The 19,919-nt window shown below is 31.5% G+C and overlaps 3 protein-coding genes across 5 annotated transcripts in view; 2 read left to right on the top strand and 1 right to left on the bottom strand.

The window, feature by feature from the left end:
* The first annotated feature begins 2,538 nt into the window (after nucleotides 1-2,538).
* LOC126918374 (damage-control phosphatase ARMT1-like) lies at nucleotides 2,539-5,178 on the top strand. Its single transcript, XM_050726225.1, has 7 exons — nucleotides 2,539-2,700; nucleotides 2,790-2,952; nucleotides 3,050-3,155; nucleotides 3,234-3,481; nucleotides 3,549-3,734; nucleotides 3,823-4,213; nucleotides 4,292-5,178. Exons 2-7 carry the CDS (start codon nucleotides 2,864-2,866, stop codon nucleotides 4,649-4,651), a joined length of 1,380 nt encoding a protein of 459 aa, XP_050582182.1. The 5' UTR covers nucleotides 2,539-2,700; nucleotides 2,790-2,863; the 3' UTR covers nucleotides 4,652-5,178.
* A 1,347-nt stretch (nucleotides 5,179-6,525) lies between these two features.
* Nucleotides 6,526-10,194, bottom strand: LOC126918389 (Golgi phosphoprotein 3 homolog sauron). The gene is made up of 4 exons (XM_050726255.1): nucleotides 9,528-10,194; nucleotides 9,174-9,420; nucleotides 8,911-9,086; nucleotides 6,526-8,661 (listed from the first exon to the last, which is right to left on the bottom strand). The coding sequence occupies exons 1-4, from the start codon at nucleotides 9,777-9,779 to the stop codon at nucleotides 8,413-8,415; spliced, it is 924 nt and encodes a 307-aa protein (XP_050582212.1). The 5' UTR covers nucleotides 9,780-10,194; the 3' UTR covers nucleotides 6,526-8,412.
* A 3,225-nt stretch (nucleotides 10,195-13,419) lies between these two features.
* Nucleotides 13,420-19,919, top strand: part of LOC126918351 (uncharacterized) — a 41,152-nt gene continuing 34,652 nt past the window's right edge. For all 3 annotated transcript variants that reach the window (XM_050726162.1, XM_050726161.1, XM_050726164.1), the window contains exon 1: nucleotides 13,420-13,677. The gene's annotated coding sequence lies outside the window, so the exon portion shown is untranslated. The remainder of the gene's footprint in view (nucleotides 13,678-19,919) is intronic.

Raw genomic sequence — 19,919 nt, 5'->3', positions numbered from 1 at the left:
AAGTTTTATTAAAAAATATTTTAGTCTAAAAAAAATTTTTTAATTTCGAATTTTTATAATTTTATCGATTATGTGATTTTTTATAAAAATAACAAATTAAATTAAATATAAAAATATAAAATTCTATAAAATAAAGTTTTTCGTTTTGAATCTGATGAATCATCAACAGTTTAAAAACGGCAATAGTGCTTCCCGTGATGTTATAAAACCACTGGAGACAACGCCAGCTCAATTGTTTGAGCTCAGCTTAATATTAAATTTCATAAAGTCTCAAACATCTGTAGCTGAATTATCGTCCTAGTTTGTTGTTTCCTAGGAGAAAGCAAAAACCGAGTTGGATGCAAGAAGACGAAATAATTTCGAACTTCTTCGTCTGATATCTTTTTTGCTATCAATTTCTACCTGCCAACTGAACTTCAACAAAACTGCAGGAACAACTGACGCTAATGCAACCTCGTAGATCGTTACAGAACAGCTTAAAATGCAGATTCGCGTGTTACCATTATAATATGGCATGTCGAAGAGCAGCGAGGGCAAAGATTAACCTTAGAATTGGATCCATGAATTTCACATACTAATGCTTGATCATTCAGAAATCATTCATTAATCAGAATCAAGAAACTATTGCAAAAAGCACAGGAGGTTAGCTGCAAGTGATTTTTACAAGAAAGAAATTTCATTTCTTAACGGAACCTCTTGACAAATATACAACGCGGGCATGTTTAACTACATAGTAAACTTCTAGTACTTCAACGCAACATCTTCCGCATTAAACGCTTAATTTAAATTACATTCTGTTTTATTTGACGATACGCTATGCTTAAACAAATTAAACTAACAGTTTTTACTTTTTATGACAATGTGACAATATGAGAATTAACAGAGAAGCGCAATCTAGCGTAAGTCTGTACAATTAATCAGAAGATAGACAATCGGTAACAAACGCAATAGATCTCCAAGTGAAATATTGTATGAATAAAATCATCTTGGGACCCCATCAATCAAAGATGAGATTCAATATACAACAAACTTCGAAGCTACTTTTAAAAATCTCGATAAGATTGTTTATTTGTATGAGCATCATACGATACATTATCTTATCACTCTTTATTTCTACATTTTGTCCTGATAAACTTGCACACTACGAGGAATACATTTATTCATGGATTCCAAAGGTGTAATTTATATTCCGTCGCTTTCTGCTTTTTATGCGAGGATACGTAGCTCAGTGGATACTTGTCAACTTTCGCTGATACTAGATAAATCAAATTTAAATTTGCCATTAAATTGCGTAGCAACTTGACTATGTGTTATTGAAATTAATTAATCAATAGCCAAATAATGATCTGAATCTCCTTTTCATATTATATGTAATTATTATATATTCTAATATATAATTAGTTTTTCATATGTATATCAAATATACGTGTATATATATGTCGGGTTAGCGTTAGATTTAGGGGCGTGTAACGAATCTTCATTCGGACTAGCCATCGTTGTTGTACAATAGAGATTATATTTACTGGTATAAATATTGACTTTTACAAAGTTTGACAAATAACCGTGGTGATTAGACACTCGAAATGTTAATGACAATGTTCTTAGGTTCAATAACGAATCCATGGTCAACGGGATAATTCTTTGTTAAACGTAGAATATATTTTAAAGCACAAAGTAACGTTTGCTGTGACGCTCGGTATAATACTGCACGTAAAGATGATGTGAAAACTCTCCAAGGTGATTGCAAGAATAAAAGACTGATGGAAACTTTCCTCTCCTTACGATCGCGTTTGTTCGTTGCATATTGGCCGGGGATACCAACAAAATTCCAGCCACAGTTGCTATGCAGACCCGCATAGAACTGACATTGCTCTTGCTCGGGGTTTGATTGTTAATACAACGTGTGTCCCACAGTATTGGCACTTCTTTGTTAGGTAAAAACGTTCATCTCGCGACCGTGGCTACGTTCAACGACCAGTTGTGTCACCTCAAGCCCAAGCCCACTGTCACAAATCTCGGGCAAACATAATCGGATTGAATTATAACAACTACTTCTAAATTTTATTATTTAAATACAGCTATAATAAATAGTCTAAAGTATTGGGGATCTTCCCAAAAATTCTAAAAGAAAGATCCCGATGTCCTTTCATCTACGACATATATATACGTAAATATTAAGAATGCGTAGGTATATTCTAGTTTTATGACATGAAAATGCAATTTAATATTTTGGGAGTAATATCTATTGTATCGTACCAGAATAAAAAGAATTACCAAAGTATACTAGAATAAAAAAGAAATAATTGATCATTAATTCTACGAAATATCAATAATGTTAAGAATTAAATATTTTAATTCAAATTAAATACCGGTATTTCTATTGTTTGAGATATACATATGAACTGTTATGAATTATGATCAATTTACGATTCACGTTATAAATTATGCTGCTTGCGTGTTATCAAATACGGAACAATTTACGCGCTCGTTGCTCGTTTTGAGGTACGTACATCTGTATGCATGTGTATATGAATGATGACGAAACAGTATTCCGCAACACATACGCACGCGCATTGCACGTGCTTATAATCATATAGTAACACTTCGTTCGTTCTCTGCTGATCATAGTCTAATTTCCGTAGAATATACCGAAAAGGAAACGATAGCCGTACCATAGATTGAAAGAAATAAAAGCACGAGGTATACAACAATCTTTATTCAGTTACGTAACAAAAATTGTGAAAAAATATGAGATATCGTTGGTGTTTGTTCGTATTTATTCATTTCAGAGTTCACGCTGTAGCCACAACTTATTGTGATCTATTGCAGTCTAACAGTAATAATAAATTTGAATAGTGATATCATGACCCAAAGATCAAATTCCGTAGACATTCGAGACCTACAAGATATACAGACACCCTTTGGAGTATGTTTATCAGGAATCTATAAAAGGTAGAACAAATTTTTTACTTCTATTTAACCTAGGAATAAAAATACTCTGAAACTTATGTACCTATCGTTTATTAATATCTCCTTATGTTTTTTACAGGAGCTTTGCTTATATAACAATTAAAGATAGATTACCAGTAATTTTAACAAAAATAATTGATACTCTCAGTCGTAACAAAGAAAATATTGCTGAAATATATGGAGAGGTAAAACACACATTTGAAGATTCATTTGATAAAATCTAGTGACTTATGTCAAACACCTATAACTTTTAAACTGTTTAGAATGCCACAGAAGAAATTAAACAAATAACAGGATTTATCAGTAAATTAAAAAATGAAATAGCAACAAATAAAACTTTAAAACCTCTACAATTGCTACCTGATAGTAAAGACAATGATGCTGAAGAATGGAATAAATATCTAATAAAAAGAACTGAAATAGAGGAGGGAACACCAACATGGTTTAATACTTCTTGGCTATATTGCGAATGCTATATGTATCGGGCACTTGCACAAGAATTTGCTCTCCTGTAAGTTCCAAGAAAAATTAATAATCAATAGTATGTAATACAAATATGTGAACTTTTTTATTTTCAGGAAATCTATGAAAAACTATGATCCTTTCGAACAACAGAAACAGAGTGCATTTACAAATTCACTGGCTAGCATAGAAGCACTTTCTACTTATACTGTGAACCTCATACATAAAGTAGGAAATCTATCGATAGTCGAAACCAAAGACGAACTTTTTAAACTTTTTAAATCAAATCTTTGGGGTAACAAGTATGCTTTATTTCCTTCGCTACATTTTCTATCTTAATTTTTTGCATGTAATTCTGTCATTAAATTTATCAGAATATATTCTTTGTAGATGTGATTTATCTTTAAGTGCAGGAGCAGAAGTTAGTCAAAGTACTAATCCTATAGAAGTATTAAAGACATTAGATAAAGACATTCTTGTAAACAATTTAGAATTCGTTTGGAATTTATTAAGGAACAAAGACAGTGATGATACAAATATTGTAGATATAATACTTGATAATGCAGGTTATGAATTTTTTACTGATTTATGCTTAGCAGCATTCTTAATTGCAAGTAAACTTGCCAGAAAAATCAGGTTTTATGTAAAACGTTATCCATGGTATATCAGTGATACAACAGCAAATGATTTTCACTGGATTCTAACATACATGGAAAATTCACCAAATGAAAGTATACAAGAATTAGCTAACTATCTGAAGAATAATGTATGGTCTATCGAGGTAATCTGTTTCTTTTCTTTTCGTTAATTTAAAAATATAATTCTTACAAAATATTAATATCTTCCATATCTTATTTAGGTAGAACTATATTGGACAAGTCCTTATGATTTTGCAGAGATGAAGAAACGTGACTCAAAATTATATGCTAAATTATCAGAAGCTAAATTAGCAATATTCAAAGGTGATTTAAATTATAGGAAATTACTAGGTGATATAAATTGGGAATATACAACAGAATTTAAACATTCATTAAGAGGGTTTCATCCAACAAATATCTTAAGTTTGAGAACTGTAAAATCTGATGTATGTGTTGGTTTAGTACCAGGTGTAGCAGAAGAATTATTTAAGGAAGATGAAAGTTGGATGTTTACAGGGCAATATGGACTTATTCAAACTACAATAGCTGGAACTTGTCAATGTTCTAACAAAACATGTTAAAATTCTATGAACCATAAGATATCAGAAACATTGAACTATGAACAAATTTCTATGTGCTGCTGCATATATTTTGTATTAAATGTGTACTATTCACAGTTCTGATGCATTTCATCCATTGTATATTCAGTGTACAGAATTGATTGTATATATTATGTATAGTTTATCAATTTCCAACTACAAAAATTATATAATCCAATTATTATAGCAGTTAATGAACACATACATGATTAATGATTATTTAAATTGTATAATAAGTATGTGATGCAAGCTATGAAAATAATTATCAAAAGCTACTCTATAATTATATTTCAGTAATTATGTCTTTAGTAATTGTCTTTTTGAATTTCTCATACAAATTTCTAAATATGTATTATATTTTGTATTATAATATTAGTTTTGTAATTGAAATTTCCATACTACAAACTATTTTTCCAAAATAAATGATTTATTAATTATAGATAAAATACTGTACACGCATAAACATAGAACATAAAATAAAATTTTGCGAATTCTATTTCAAAACCTTATTCATGTTCTTTTTATCTTGAATTAGAGTTCTTCAAAATCCATGTAAATAATAAGCATTGATTTTTATGTTTCTTATATGCTATGTTATTTTATCCTATATTTGTATATATCTCATTTCTATAAATACTTAAATAATAAATAATTGCTTTATTATCATTATATACATTAATGATATACAATGATAATAGTATACAATTAATCTGTATCATTTAATGTAATTCCAAATGTATGTTTTAATATACCAATCCATATTATAAATTTATATTGAAAAATATACGCTTTTTTACTTTCATTTATTAAAACCAAATTATACAAAATATTAGTTATGATAAAATAGTATTAGAATAAGGAATGTATTCTTTACCAAATACAATTCACTCTAAAACACTTTTTTAAATAAAATGTATATAACACAATGAATAACATGTTTCAATCGTAAAAGTATATAATTTTTACAGTCATGTGATATATAAATGTATTTGGAAAGGTATATTACTCATAACGTAAGTATATTTATATAAAACAAAAGAAAATGATGAATCAAAAATATCAAACATCATTTCTACAAAAATAATTTTTACAAAATATTAATACATCCATAATGTTATATTATAACAGCTAATATAAAATACTAGCTTTTGATAGTTAAAATAAACATATATTAGATTGTTGTAATTACATCTAATTTGATATGATGAAAGTACTAATTGTAACATGTGTCCTCGAAATTAAAAGAGTATCTCTATTCTATTTCTCTTATCTTAAATTTAAAAAAAAGGATAATAATAATATAAAGTATTAGACTTAAAATTTTTAGTGAATATATACTCCAAATATTTATATGTAGCACCATACTCTACAGTTAAAAGAACTTGCAAATATCCTACCAAGTGGCAGTAGAACTCTTAGTAATTAAAAAATTTAATTATTAATAAAAAAATTTTAATTTACATATACCCATCAATAATACTCATGAATAACATCAATTTGAATTTATAGAAATTAGTTACTTTACTATCAGTAACATCGTAATAATAAATGCTAAAAATGCTTAATATTTATGAAATGCGTTTGTCCAGCAAGCTCTTTTTTAAGACAATTTAAATTATCTTGTCAAACAAATTCTTTAATAATATACAGGTATAAAATTATGATATTTATTGACTATTTTGCTGTATTACAAGAAATTTAACAATAGCTCATACTTTTTAAATCTCTTTCAATAAATATTTATGTTATTTTGGATGCAGTATAATAGTATTCCAATATTGCATTAACATAAAAAAATCTATATATGTTTATAACTTTATAGTACTAAGGCAGCAATATAAAAAGATTTTAGAATATCTATTTCTTTTGCTCTTATTTATTATTTCCAAAATGTATGTCAATATATATTTATATAAACAAAAATAAGTTTATTGTTCTATAATACATAATATTTAAACACATAAAATAATTTTATGTTATATAAACTTATGTAGGGAACCCCTCAACATTATGAACAAATTCAGTTGAATACATACAGGATGTTCCAAGAAATATTAATCAAAGATAACATAACATGCTGCTTTAAACTAAAAAGATCTATTATTAAATTAGTTAAATTAGTGATAAAGTTCTAATCCTACAAGTACAAAATTTTTAACTACTGTTATAACCATAAAAGGCACAAATACATTTGAAACTGTTTAATCTGTTCTAACGTAGATACTGAAACTGACTCTTATGTGTATTTAAAATATATGAACCTAAAATTTTTATAGTTTTTAAATAAAAGGTAATAATATAAAACATATATTCAAATCAATATGATCAGCTTAAACATTGTCAAAAATAACAATATACCTTCCATTTAAAAGATCAATATATTTCCACAAATATAATTTGTGAACTAAATACTCAGAAATGCCATTGTTAAATACATACTAAACTTATTATAAATATTCGATTTTCGTAATGAACAAAGATTTGAGACCGAATATTAAGTAATTGCACAAATTTACGATTTTATTAATCTAAGGCATATTTACGATATATGAAAAAATAGATGAAAAAGTGAAATAATTGAATTGTTTTTCATACATTGATCATTCAAATGTTGCTAGAAGATATTTAAATGTCCGATAAATAAATTATTACGATTGTACAAACATTTTAAAGAAAGATTAAATATTTCTTGATCACCCTATACACATTTAAAGATTTGTAAAAGACGATAGTATATGTTACTGACATTAGTAACAATTATAATTCTTGAAAGTCCCTTATTCGTCTTTAATTTCATTTGCCTTGATACACTAATTATAACAAACAATTCCCACTTTATATTTTTTCTACTTATCATATCGTATCATATCACATCGTATAATGTTAACAACAGTAACATATATACGATAAGTTAACAACAAAATTTACCGGGAACATACGTGCGTACCGCATATTAATTAAGAACATAATAGCTTCGACATATTCGTTTGCTACCTCCAACTATTCCCATGTTACATTTCATCATAGATCATATCGATACATCGAGAAAGATTTAAGTGGGATAGAAATGACTTTCATAAACTATTGTTGACATCTGAGTACTTTACTGCCACCTAGTGAAACTATAAGTATACACTAGTTAAAAAAAAAATAAAAACAGATTTTGGAAGTATAAACCTACTATAATCCAGTTTTCTATAAAGAAGACGTAAAGAAACGATAAAAATTCGTCACCACTGTGCAAAGAATTACTTTCATTGCTTTCACATTTAGACAACTATCAGAAATGTGACATTTGATCCAACATTAAATGTCTGCCATATAATTGTCGCGTCTGTAAACATATGTATTTGCAGTCCATGTTCAGATAATAGACACAGAGAAGATATGGGACAAAACTCAGCACAGTGCAATCTTTTGTTCCTGAGCTGACATGGCACTACCCCACACGCAAAGTACTCATTCATACCTTAAATTTTGTTATTCTTTTTTTCTTTTTATAATATTTAAATATGAACATTTATAATTCAGCTATCAAATGTATTAAATAACAGTAATGGAAATGACTAATATTCTAAGTCTGCTTTACACAAGGTATTTGGTCTGAATTGTATGATCATTAATAACACTTGCAGCTACTCCATTTCAGATTGCAACAAAAATTTCTGTAAATTTGATAGTCCCAAGTATTCATACTAGTATCCAATATTTGCTTTATACACTTGTAATTTGTGAAAGAATTGTTACTTAGTGAATGCAGCAAATACCGCCCAAAGGACTGGATTAGCATTAGGTTTAGCAGCTTCTGCTTCAAAGTCAAGGTCCAATAATGTTCGCACTCGTCGCATCGCTAGTTCATAGTCGTCATCTGAGAGAGGTGCAAACGCATTTTCTAATACATCAGCTGCATGAGCTAAAATAACTAAAGCTAATATTCGCCTATCCATACGGCCAGCATCATTGACCCAGCGGCTTAACACGGCTTCTTGAATCTGAGAGATATAAAAAATACATTTTTTATATATAATTTCCCTGTCATTATAATTTTTTAATTTCAACAATCTTTTAAACAAGATTCATATAATTTAATCGTGTTTACACTTTTATGTATATATAAATTTATATATAGGTAATAAGATATTACTTTCACTTAAATATAATGAGTAAACTAAAGACATAATGAGTTGAAACTTAAATTAAAGATAACGAGTAAACTAAAAAATAATACAAAAAGAATTTACCTTTTTTACAAGTCGACTTTTGGCAAGATTATCAGTAAGAGGATGAGTTGTCATATCAAAGAGTAAGAAATTCTGTTTTTCAGTTGTCAAAACTCCTTTCTCAACAAGATTTTTAGCTAATCTTTCTCTAACATTTTTCAACTGATATCTTAATTTGAGTGGATTCCATGTTTCTCCTAAATAAGGAAAGATATTTAAGATATTATAGGAGTATATTATAAAAAATTTATTATCAAATAAGTATATTTTCATGCTTAACTAACCACTGAGATATTCAATCCAACTAGGAACAGTTTCAGGTGGATCAGTTTCTTTTAGGTGTTTTATAGCTTCGTCTAACAGAACATCTCCTGTAGGAGCATCATTTTTCAGTAGAAGTTTCCTCACCAATAGTCCCTTTTTGCGCATACCAGCTTTTTCTAGTTCTACACGACCACGGAATCCAAGTTCTGCCAAAATACAACCACGTAATCCGGAACTTATGCAATCATTCCAAAATGATGTGTAACCCTGTAAGAAAATATATGTTTTAAAACTCAGGTATTGATTTATAATACATTTTACTATGCATGACAGCAAAGAAATTAACTACAGAGTTGACAATAATGTCAGCAAACCTCCTTGTCCTTCAGGCCAAGTAATAAAACTTCCTCCATGAGTGTCAATCTGGTTTCCTTATCAGAATCTTGGGATTCGTCGATCTTGGGATTTGAATTAAGATCTTTTTGCATGGTACAGTCTGTATCCATACCATGGCCAGATAGTTTATCATCTTGGCTAATATCATTAGAGCCATCCTGGCCTAGACCACTACCACTACTGCTGTTAACAACACGTCGTCGTTGTACCAATCCGTCAGTGCGATTCATTATTTGACGAAGCTGTGCTTCTTTTACGATTACGTCCGCGTGTCAAATACGCCACCGTGTCGCCTTTACTTCCGATGATTAGGTGTGTAGTCAACCGTAGTTAAAGCAATCTGGCGGCATGTATTGAACAATACACACTATATTGTTGACGTTTTAACAAATATGACATATCTTTTCAAGATGGCCAATCTTTGCGAATGTCGTTATTTTGTTCCACTAGTATTATCTGTTTTTATTACGTTTGTATTATACACAATTAAAAACAAGCCTCTATACGTTATGCGTAACACTATCGTACTCAACGTAGTTCGTTGTTTCTGCGATACATTTACCTCGGCGCTAATGTTTTCGGAAAGAAACCTATCACAGCTCCGATCAAGGCCCTCTCAACTCTCAACACTCATCGAGCCTAGGATGCGAATCGCGCACCGCGTATTGCAATTGTTTAGAATGCTCACTCGACTCAGATAGAGAGATCCTGTCGTTCGGTCGGTAATATCGGTAGTTTTGTTTATCATTGTCATGTCAAGTTTTCTGTAAAACTTCCTGTAATAATTAAAAAACCCATCCACGTACATATGTATATATACATATGTAATATCTTGTCATGAGCTTTGCATGCCCGTGCGCAAAAGTTCGTTTCCTCCGATTCCTCAAATAAATTTTGATGAACAATTAAAACTGAATACGTTTTCTTAAATTATATCTGTTTATGAAATACAACATCAAATCGTTTGAAACAAATTTTGCTATTTTCAACTATTAATGATTGTATATATATGAGCAAATATATATGTATATTTTTAGAAAAGTGTAAAATTGAAAAATCCCTGTTGATTCGACTTTGTTTAATTCAAAGTACTGAAAATTTTAAATACTACTATCCTTTTTTTAAAGTTTGTGTCGTTTCCTTTGCAATACCGAAGTAGACTAACGTTATTATATTTCGATTGGAAGGAGATCCGTAACATTTACGAACACACAAAGCATTTTATTTTCAATCCTACAATATACTTTACAATGGTTAGAAATGCGATTATATGATACAAAGCACTCAAAGACCGTTCCATTTCTGATAATAACCTCACCAACAATAAATCCTCCGGTTAAATCAACTTCTTCCATGCACTGTAAACACGTAACGAAACGAATTTCGAATACTTATCAAATAACAGAATAGCATAACCCGGATAAAGTGTACATCTTTATGTATTGTAATTAATGTAGCAACCGTGGTACTATTTTATTAGATCGCAATATTTACGTATATGGCACTTAATTACTCTCGCGAAGAATTCACATAATGCAAAATACTAATATCTGAATGAGGGCTTTTCTACATTATAAAATTATTACATAATAGCAACATAAAATAACATTCGTGGCAAATGTAACTGAACTACCGCGCTCTGGTATATCTCTATTTTATCAGACGTGATTTTTCTAACCACGAAACGTAGTAAAAACGATGCCATATATTAATATGGTTAGTATTTATAGTTATAGATTTATAGATATTAGTTATTATAATATTAGTTATAGAATAATATATTTATAGATATTAGTTATTAAACTAATATCTTTTTATTAATGTTAAGACACCAGAGATTTTCATATGTATCATATAGATACATACATACTATTTTAGCAAGCAATATCTGCTGGCTCTCTTCGATAAAGGGAAAGACGCTAATATGTAACCAGAACAATGAAAGAAAAATGCTCGTCACCCTCTGTTCTTGTAAATGTGCATATAGAACCAGTAACACGGTAACGATTATTTTTTATTGCTCGTGAACAATGGAGCGAAACGAAAATTACAGCCTGTGAGGCTTGCGTTGTCGTTTCACAGCGAATCATTAACTTTTACAGTTAAACTATACGTGTCCTCGAAAGTACTAATAAAATGATACGTGTTCTCGCGTATACCGTATACTATGTGTCCGCATCACTCGATGTTACGTAAAACTTTGTAGGAAAGGTTATCTTAGTAAATTCAGAAATATCAATATATCGTGATTGGCGCAGAAAGAAGTAGTAAAGTATCTAAACTGCCATGACTGTAAATTATAGTATAGGAAATACGCAAGCTAGAAAAGGTTATATTAGTTGTGATAACGATTATTTTTATAATTTCCTTTATGACATTACTTTCTGTTTATTCTCTGTTTTATTATTGTCATTTACATTCAATCTAAACCTAACTCAAACCTAACCCAAACCAAACGCATAATTTCAACATATCTGCATATTCAACTATCTATCGTGTTAGAAAATACATACGTAAAATGTTTTGTATTCAAGCGAGGTATAATCACTGTATTATCGGGGTTAGTGACACTCTACAGCCGATCGTGGTGTACGCTGATATTGAGCTTAATGATCGTTTCCGGCGCTCAATGTCAACCGTTCAATGTCGGTGTCGGTGTCGGTGCCCACACTTGCATGAAGCGGGTACGAACAAGTGCAAATGTAACAAAAATATATTTACAAAAGGAATAAACTATTTTTTCTGTTTATGTGTGTCAAAGGTATAGAAAATAAAACTCCTTAATAACCTTCACGTTTTTAAGGATTAAAATCTATATATTTATACAGTGTCATTAATTTTCATTGGTAGAAGAAATACTCGGGTACTTATTTTAAGAGAAACAATTTTGATTTGTGATAATAATTAAAAAAAGTAACAACCGCTGATCAAATTTCGATAATTATAATCTATAGATATCGTTTTACCAGTGTATTAACGATCTTCGATATGAATTCAAATGTCGCGTGTTTATTAAATATTTATCAAGTAAAATATTTAAATGTCACAAATCTTTTCTCGCATGCCTTTCCCCATACAACTTGGATAAGAAGGATAACTATTCCCCTTTCCTGCTCAATGTCAATTCCACGCCTATACGGCATCGCTGCATAGCTTTACTCTGTACAATAACTTATAAATAGAGGAAAGAATAACGGAAATGAAGATAGTTATGTTCTACATCATGTCGAAGATTGTAACTTTTGAAAAAATATATCTATTATGGATAATTGAGTCAAATATCCATTATCTAATTATGACAAAGACTATTTGACGAAAATTGTTGATTATACTTGAAAAATCTTAAAATTTGAAAATTCAATAATTGAGACGAATATTTGTTAAAGAAAAGCGATTCAAGCAGATAGTCCCTTAAGCTAAATAAATTTTATTACACAACAAACGAATAAACTGTGCTGCCATAATAGCAAATCTATATTTATCGAAAAAAGATGTAATCGACATTATCCATCTGATTAAACAGTATAATGGTCTAACCAAGAATGTCCATATGTTCAAATATTTGTTGAAAACAAAAGTTACATATATTTAAACAATCCAATGAGATTACAATATTTAAATGATTTTTTGGTATCCATATATCATACCAATTTATCAAGAAAGATCGTAACGTAAAATTGTAAATGCATAAACACATGTAGAGTAATATCAAAAGTCACTTATTATGTATAAATTGATTTAAAATCGGTGATCGTTAGAACAAATTGTCACTGTACAATTTCTGTTTATATAGAGGGAAAGGGAGATACACTCTACAATGGGGAGAGAGAAAAAGAGAAAGAGAAGGTAGGAATCGAGGCTGTCGGTGAAGGCGCAACGAGAGGCACGTTCAGTCGTCCGGACCCGCTCGGTCGGTCTAAACAGATGGTACCTGATCGTATTCCCTCCTATCGCAGTGGCTCTGTCAGGTCTTCACTCGTGTATAGTGAAATTTTGCTCTTAATTGTGCATTTTTAAAGAAAACGCAAGCATATACCATAGAAAGGATACACTATTACAAACAGAACCGACGATGATTCAGTGGGACCTCTGTTGAACGCATCAATTTTTTACGAGGACAGGTATCAGGTAAGTTAAAGGAATTTATTAACTTGAATTCTGTAACGACCTTTGATAGAATAATCTGGGAACAACGTTAAGGATTGTTTCTTTCGTTACGTACTTTGATCGATTCGTCAAAATATTGCTTGCTCTTCTTTCATGGTGTATTTTATAATTTTATTAGCGGTAACAGGATAGTGAGTGTTTGGCTTGAGACAGCTGTTAAAATATTTTACGAATCACACATTGGCCCGTTGCACAACTTGATATAAATTAAACAAAAGATGTTTTAAAGTTTCCTTTGGCTACAAAAAATGTACCGGAATCCAATTTTATTGTCTTATCACTTGAATATTTATGTTGTTTATATATTTTAAGCGAGCAGTTATTAGTCATTCATCGTTATTAGTAAAACATCATTTGCAGTACGTTTTAAACAACTCTCACTATATGGAAATATTCGATTAGCGCATAAATTACATTGTTGTTTTGCATACATGTTGAATCTTCAACTATCGGAATTTCGTTCGCGCGCTTCTTCTGCTCTCTGTGAATCATTGCCGAGTTCCCGGTTGTCTATGTATTGAAGCCGGGTCTCACAAAAGGGAAACCATGGGAAGAATTGCGTAATCATATTATTCATAATTAACGAGAACACTTTACAACGTTTCGAAGACTCCACTTTAACGATGTGAACGACGTATTACCATGGATACCATTTCGGAGATGCTAGGTTAATGGCTAAAATCTGCTTACAGCTGATTTTCAGGAAGCTTTTTAGTCTCATATTTCCCATTCTTATTCGTTTCTTCTTCGACGTCATGTTTCTTTTGTCTACAGATAAATTTTGACATTTCTGTTGCGTTCGAGACGTTTTCGTGATAAACAATTATTCATTATAGCGAACAATTACTTGCACCTTGCATTACGTTTACACTGAATGATTCGCTAGGATTACATAACTAACTGTTAACGGTGAATGGTAGAGTTACGATATATTAAGTAACTATGTTAGCTAGCGTACATTAAATTTGTTCTGAACTGCTTTTAAGCGTGATTTTAATTTTAATTTTTACTTAGAGATTAATATTGATCGATTGAAAGAATTATAACTCCTTCGTTTTGGCAAATTTATTTAAATTTATTTGCATATTTACAATCTATTCTTCAACACCAGTGGGAGTAATGAGTAAATTAAGTTTGTAAATTAAGGCTAGAATACAATAGCTGGTAATCATATAGAAGCAATTTTACGATTATTTTTAGTAAGCGAAAATAAAAAGAATGTCAATTAGTTAATAAAAGAAACAGGGGATAAAAGAAAACACAGAACAATACTTTATTTGTCATGTTTTTTAAGATATCGATAAGATTTTTTTCTAAGAATGCACACTGATCTCATCGTTATATGACTAATCCTACATTTTAACAAATACGCAGATTATACTTACGTACGTGTTGGCTTCAAAGAAGGATAAATTTAGTCTTATGTCACTGAACATTAATTGGAAAGATCAGAATATTGTTTCTAAATACATCTGCATATTCCATAACGTTTTGTGTGCTCTAATAAAAATTTTAATTTTTGTACAACAACAACTATGTAATTGAATTAGATGATAATCAGCTGGCAATGAGATGAAAAATGAACTGACGCGTTAAGTATGTTTCGTATTTATCAAAACCATTTAGAGCAAAAAATATAAATATCAGTGTGAACATATTTATAGAATCACGTTTATTTATTCTACTAACGATGAGTCACCTTAATCGGGTTAGCGATAGCTAAGCTCCTTATCGTTAACGTTATGTATTTCAGAAACCTCTTTCGATAAACGTTGTATATATTTCACACATATGCATTTTATTGCAAAATTTTTGTGTAAGTAATTACAATGTTACACATATTCTGAACTTCGTTACGGCCTGAATGGAAGCCTAATTACTAAAGATTTATTCACTGATCCCTAAACGAAATGTTATTTTTTAATTGCAGGATATGGTACAGTGAAACTCTTTGGTTTTCATTAGTTTCGCAAGTAAAAATTATTTAAGGATTCGAAATTTTTAATTAAATCAAATAGCAGTAATAATAATAGCAAATAGACTTATCAGTCAATGTGGCAATTAAGAAACTTTGTTTAAAAGCAATATGAGAACACCGTTGTATTATAATCATATGGTATCAACTTTTAGTCTCTTAATAAATTACCAACGGACGTTAATACTGCAATTTTGAGTAGCACTGAATGAAAAACACGTAATAGTAAAATGTGATTCGTATGGAAACGGAGTACTACATGTCTCATCGGTGATACAGTCTACTCGTAATTTATACTTTACGCGTAATTCATCAACCATATATTAACATTCGTTAGATTATCAAAAAACTCTCGAGATTACAGCAAACGAATGGCGTATAATTATAAAGAATTTAATCAACTAAGCAGTTCAGGATTGATGAGCGTGGCCCAAGTAATCTGTCTTAGTCAAGGACCTATGGAGCTTCATAAATTGATTCGTCTACGTGAAATTATTCGGAGAATTGTATAGTTATTGTCAAAGCAATCCTCTCTTTCCCTCACGATTTGATCACCAACTGGTTTCTTTGATGGAAACACCGTACACCGTACATACACCAAATATTCGTGTACCTAAGCGAAATGTGCTTACAGTGTGCTTATAAACTACGGAATGAACTCGGTGATATTAAAGTAGAATTTCGTACGCGTCGTTATTCTTCTCTTATTGGTCGTAGTCTATGATAGCCACTATTCAATATATTCACAATAGTCGTTCGTGGAAAATTATGGCAAATTGTCGAATCACCCTAGGAAAAACAGATCTAAGAAATAAAACCAATTTAAAAAGTATTATAATATACATTACTCACCGCGAGAACAAATAAACACACAAGAGAAAAATGAGTTATTAAATATACGATATTTGATGCTAAAAAATGGAATTATATCACTACTTCCGTAATAGAAATTCATTGCATCAATATATTCGGTTCATTCATAGGATAAGGGACAATTTGATTTTTATATAATAATCGGGTCATTTAAATGTTACACTTTGACGGATATTATCAGAATGATTTCACGCGGAAAAATTACAGGCGCTGAAAATGATTCGCGATTAACTGTATTCGTTGAACCGCATTGGTGTGGCTCATCGCGAAATGAAAACTTTCGAGTGAAAGTACCGTGTTTTTTCTGCGGTAAATCTTTTATAACACAATGCAATTCGACGTTGTGATCTTGAACAAACGAACGGACGAACGACCAGTGTGTCACAACGTGTTTCAGTCTCCATAGGACGAGATGTAAAACAAGTAACTTGTCTTCGCTTTGTTCATGGTTACTTATGCGCGTTTAACAGAGGCCAGCAGCGAAATAGATAAAGAGAGAATATCATTTAAGTGGCGCATGGAGTGAAAGTCCGAATATAACGAGTGCACGGGGTCTGCCAATAGCTGTTTCACGTGCTGCATAATTAATGTCGTTTCACAAATAGGAACATACGCGATATTGTTGGATATTAGCTTTTGTTCCTTCGATTTTCTTTTCTATTTCAAATGTATGCGATGGCTGTGCATGGGAAAAGTTGTGAGTAGTAGATACATCGAAATTTTGAAGGAACGTGATCGTCGTCAACCTTAATTTACCAGACTATGTTAAAATATAATGTTAATTTTGCGAATAATTCTTGTTGTTCAATTTTCCAGTAAATGGGTAGAGTCATTTAGTGGACCGTGAATTTATCATGCAGAATCGATTTAACACGCGTCAACCACTTTGAAAAAACGATACTGTCTTTTAAACCGCTTCGAAACTCACTGTCTCACGATGAATGCTACAAAATACAGTAAAGGTAGACGAGGGTTAAAAATAGTCGATTTATATATAAAGTCTCCGCACCTTTGACTAAACTTCCTGTAATTCGTAACTTTACGAAAACAATCTTCTTGGTACATGCGTCGATGTAGGTACATATCTCTGTCGTTGATCAGAATTCGAAGCACGCTGTTGCGGTGGATGAACGTCCTTAAAAAGAGAAATATCAAGGAAAATTTAAAAGATAACCTGGAAAGGAACGCGATTGCACAAACGCACGAATTGCAACGTGGGATACGCATAACTCAGGGCTATACTCGCCCCTATTTTTCTACAGCTTGCAGTAAAGTTGCGGCTGTCCAAGAGCTGGCGGGCATGGCTCGCGTTCCACGGTTTCGCGTATTGCCATTTAAGTTATCACGTTCGCAGGGACGCGGACCAGTTCCATATCTTGAACTTTAATCGGCCAGCGTCACGGTAGAACGAACTCATACGCGCGTATCACACGTGTCACGGCACCTCCCCGTTCTCTTCCGAACGTACCCCTTTCGCTCTTATGCTCTGATAATAATTCGCCCGACAGATATCAAAACAGCCTCGAGCCGACAGCCGGGAAGGCCGTCTATGTCCGACCATATCGTTGGATTATTATTATTATGCATGGATTTCATGAACCGGTCGTCCGTATTTGCTGACATCCTGGCGGTTACGTAACCAGCTAAGAAGGACCGAAAGCAGCACACGCTTTACGCGTGAAAACCCCCAAATCGGATATACAGAGTGATCGTCCTAATGATCACCGAAGCGTTTCGATTACTTCCGCTAATTTGTCAGAAAAAAATATTTGGAGACCAGATCGTTAGTTTTTAATGGGGTAAGACATTTTCAGCAGTTATAGCTTCATAACCAAGCTGGTAAATGCAAAAATGGCTAGAATTAACGGAAAATACGATATGCCTTCACGTTTTTATTGTATCTAACAATCGATCTTTATATTAGGAATGATATAAGTGTGTGATCACTATTTTTAAAAAAAGCATGACTCATGCGAAATTTAATAATTTCCTAATTTCATAATTAATAATTTACTTAATTATTACTGGTAATGCACTAAGCTATGCGCTGTTAAGGTGTAATTTTAAGAGTAATTGCCTTGATCTATTTCGATTGTGTAATACAACCGTTTTATTAACATTAAATCAGATGATAATCGGTGATGTGTTAAGAGGTTTTCTATACCGTTATAATTCTTCTTAATTCTTCTTTGAAAATATAAAAATAGGCTATGGATTACATGAAAGTGAAAGAGGAACATTATCGAGCTAACCGTCGATAAACTGCCCAGTTGGCTACAGATTACTCTCTTGCTTCTTCTCCTTTTTTCGTCGAAATTGCCACTGCTATTTACACAAATACGAGCCATTAAATTATTCATCATACTATAAACAACGTAGTTTACTTGCAACTTTTTATATAAATTCTTCTTACGGTTAAATCGAAAAATTTTATAAACAGCAATTTATACTAATATTAAAAAAAAAATTTAACACAATCTACAACATATTAGCAACTGGCGTACAATTTAAAGAAAACGCATATATACGATAATAATTTATGTTACTTAAATTTAATCCAGACTAAGGCCAAAATAACACATAGAAAATATATTAGCATCAGATATGATTCTTAATTCTCTGGACTTACTTAAAGAAATATGTATTTTCTATGCTATTCGTAAATATAGCTCTCGAGAGAAGTTGTCCTTGTCCTTGAACAGCTGGTGACACATGACGGCTTTGAGTTCAAGAAACGATGACACATGTGTTTTTAGATAACCCCATGTAAAGTGTTAATTATGTTTTGTATTACTACGTTCGATGTGAATAGCGAACGTACGTACAAAAATTAAATTGTCTCATACATTCATAATCGCAGCACTGCAAAGCACAGCGAAATCATTCGGAACATAGACAGTTATCTTTATCATAAGACATTTTGTACTACTTTATGTAATGTCACCTTTTCATATACCGTCAAACGTTAATTTACATTCCTATCGTTCACACTATTCTATTCAAGCAATCCATTTAACTGTGCATCTTACGCGGTCGCCCGCGGCTAGGTTTTAACCCGGTAACCAGCGAGTTTTCACGATCTCCTTCATGATCCTCGTATGCGACCTCAATCGCTATCAACCATTGCCTGCATGGTCATTTCTACGACCGACATTCGACGCATTTAAATTCTACACCGTTGTCACAGGCTGGAAAATCTTGTTTCGTATTCACCGTGATCGAGTCTAGCCACAGTTCGGAATACGCGTCGCGTCGTGTCGTAGCACCTGAACAAAGAACATGCCGGTGCACAACGTTCAATACGTCGACAACTTCTCTGCATTTCATCCTCGATGGGACAATTTAGCGCGTGAGT

The sequence above is a fragment of the Bombus affinis genome, chromosome 7, assembly GCF_024516045.1.
Source record: "Bombus affinis isolate iyBomAffi1 chromosome 7, iyBomAffi1.2, whole genome shotgun sequence".
In the NCBI taxonomy this organism is placed as follows: domain Eukaryota; kingdom Metazoa; phylum Arthropoda; class Insecta; order Hymenoptera; family Apidae; genus Bombus; species Bombus affinis.
This window is presented reverse-complemented; position numbering and strand designations above follow the sequence as displayed.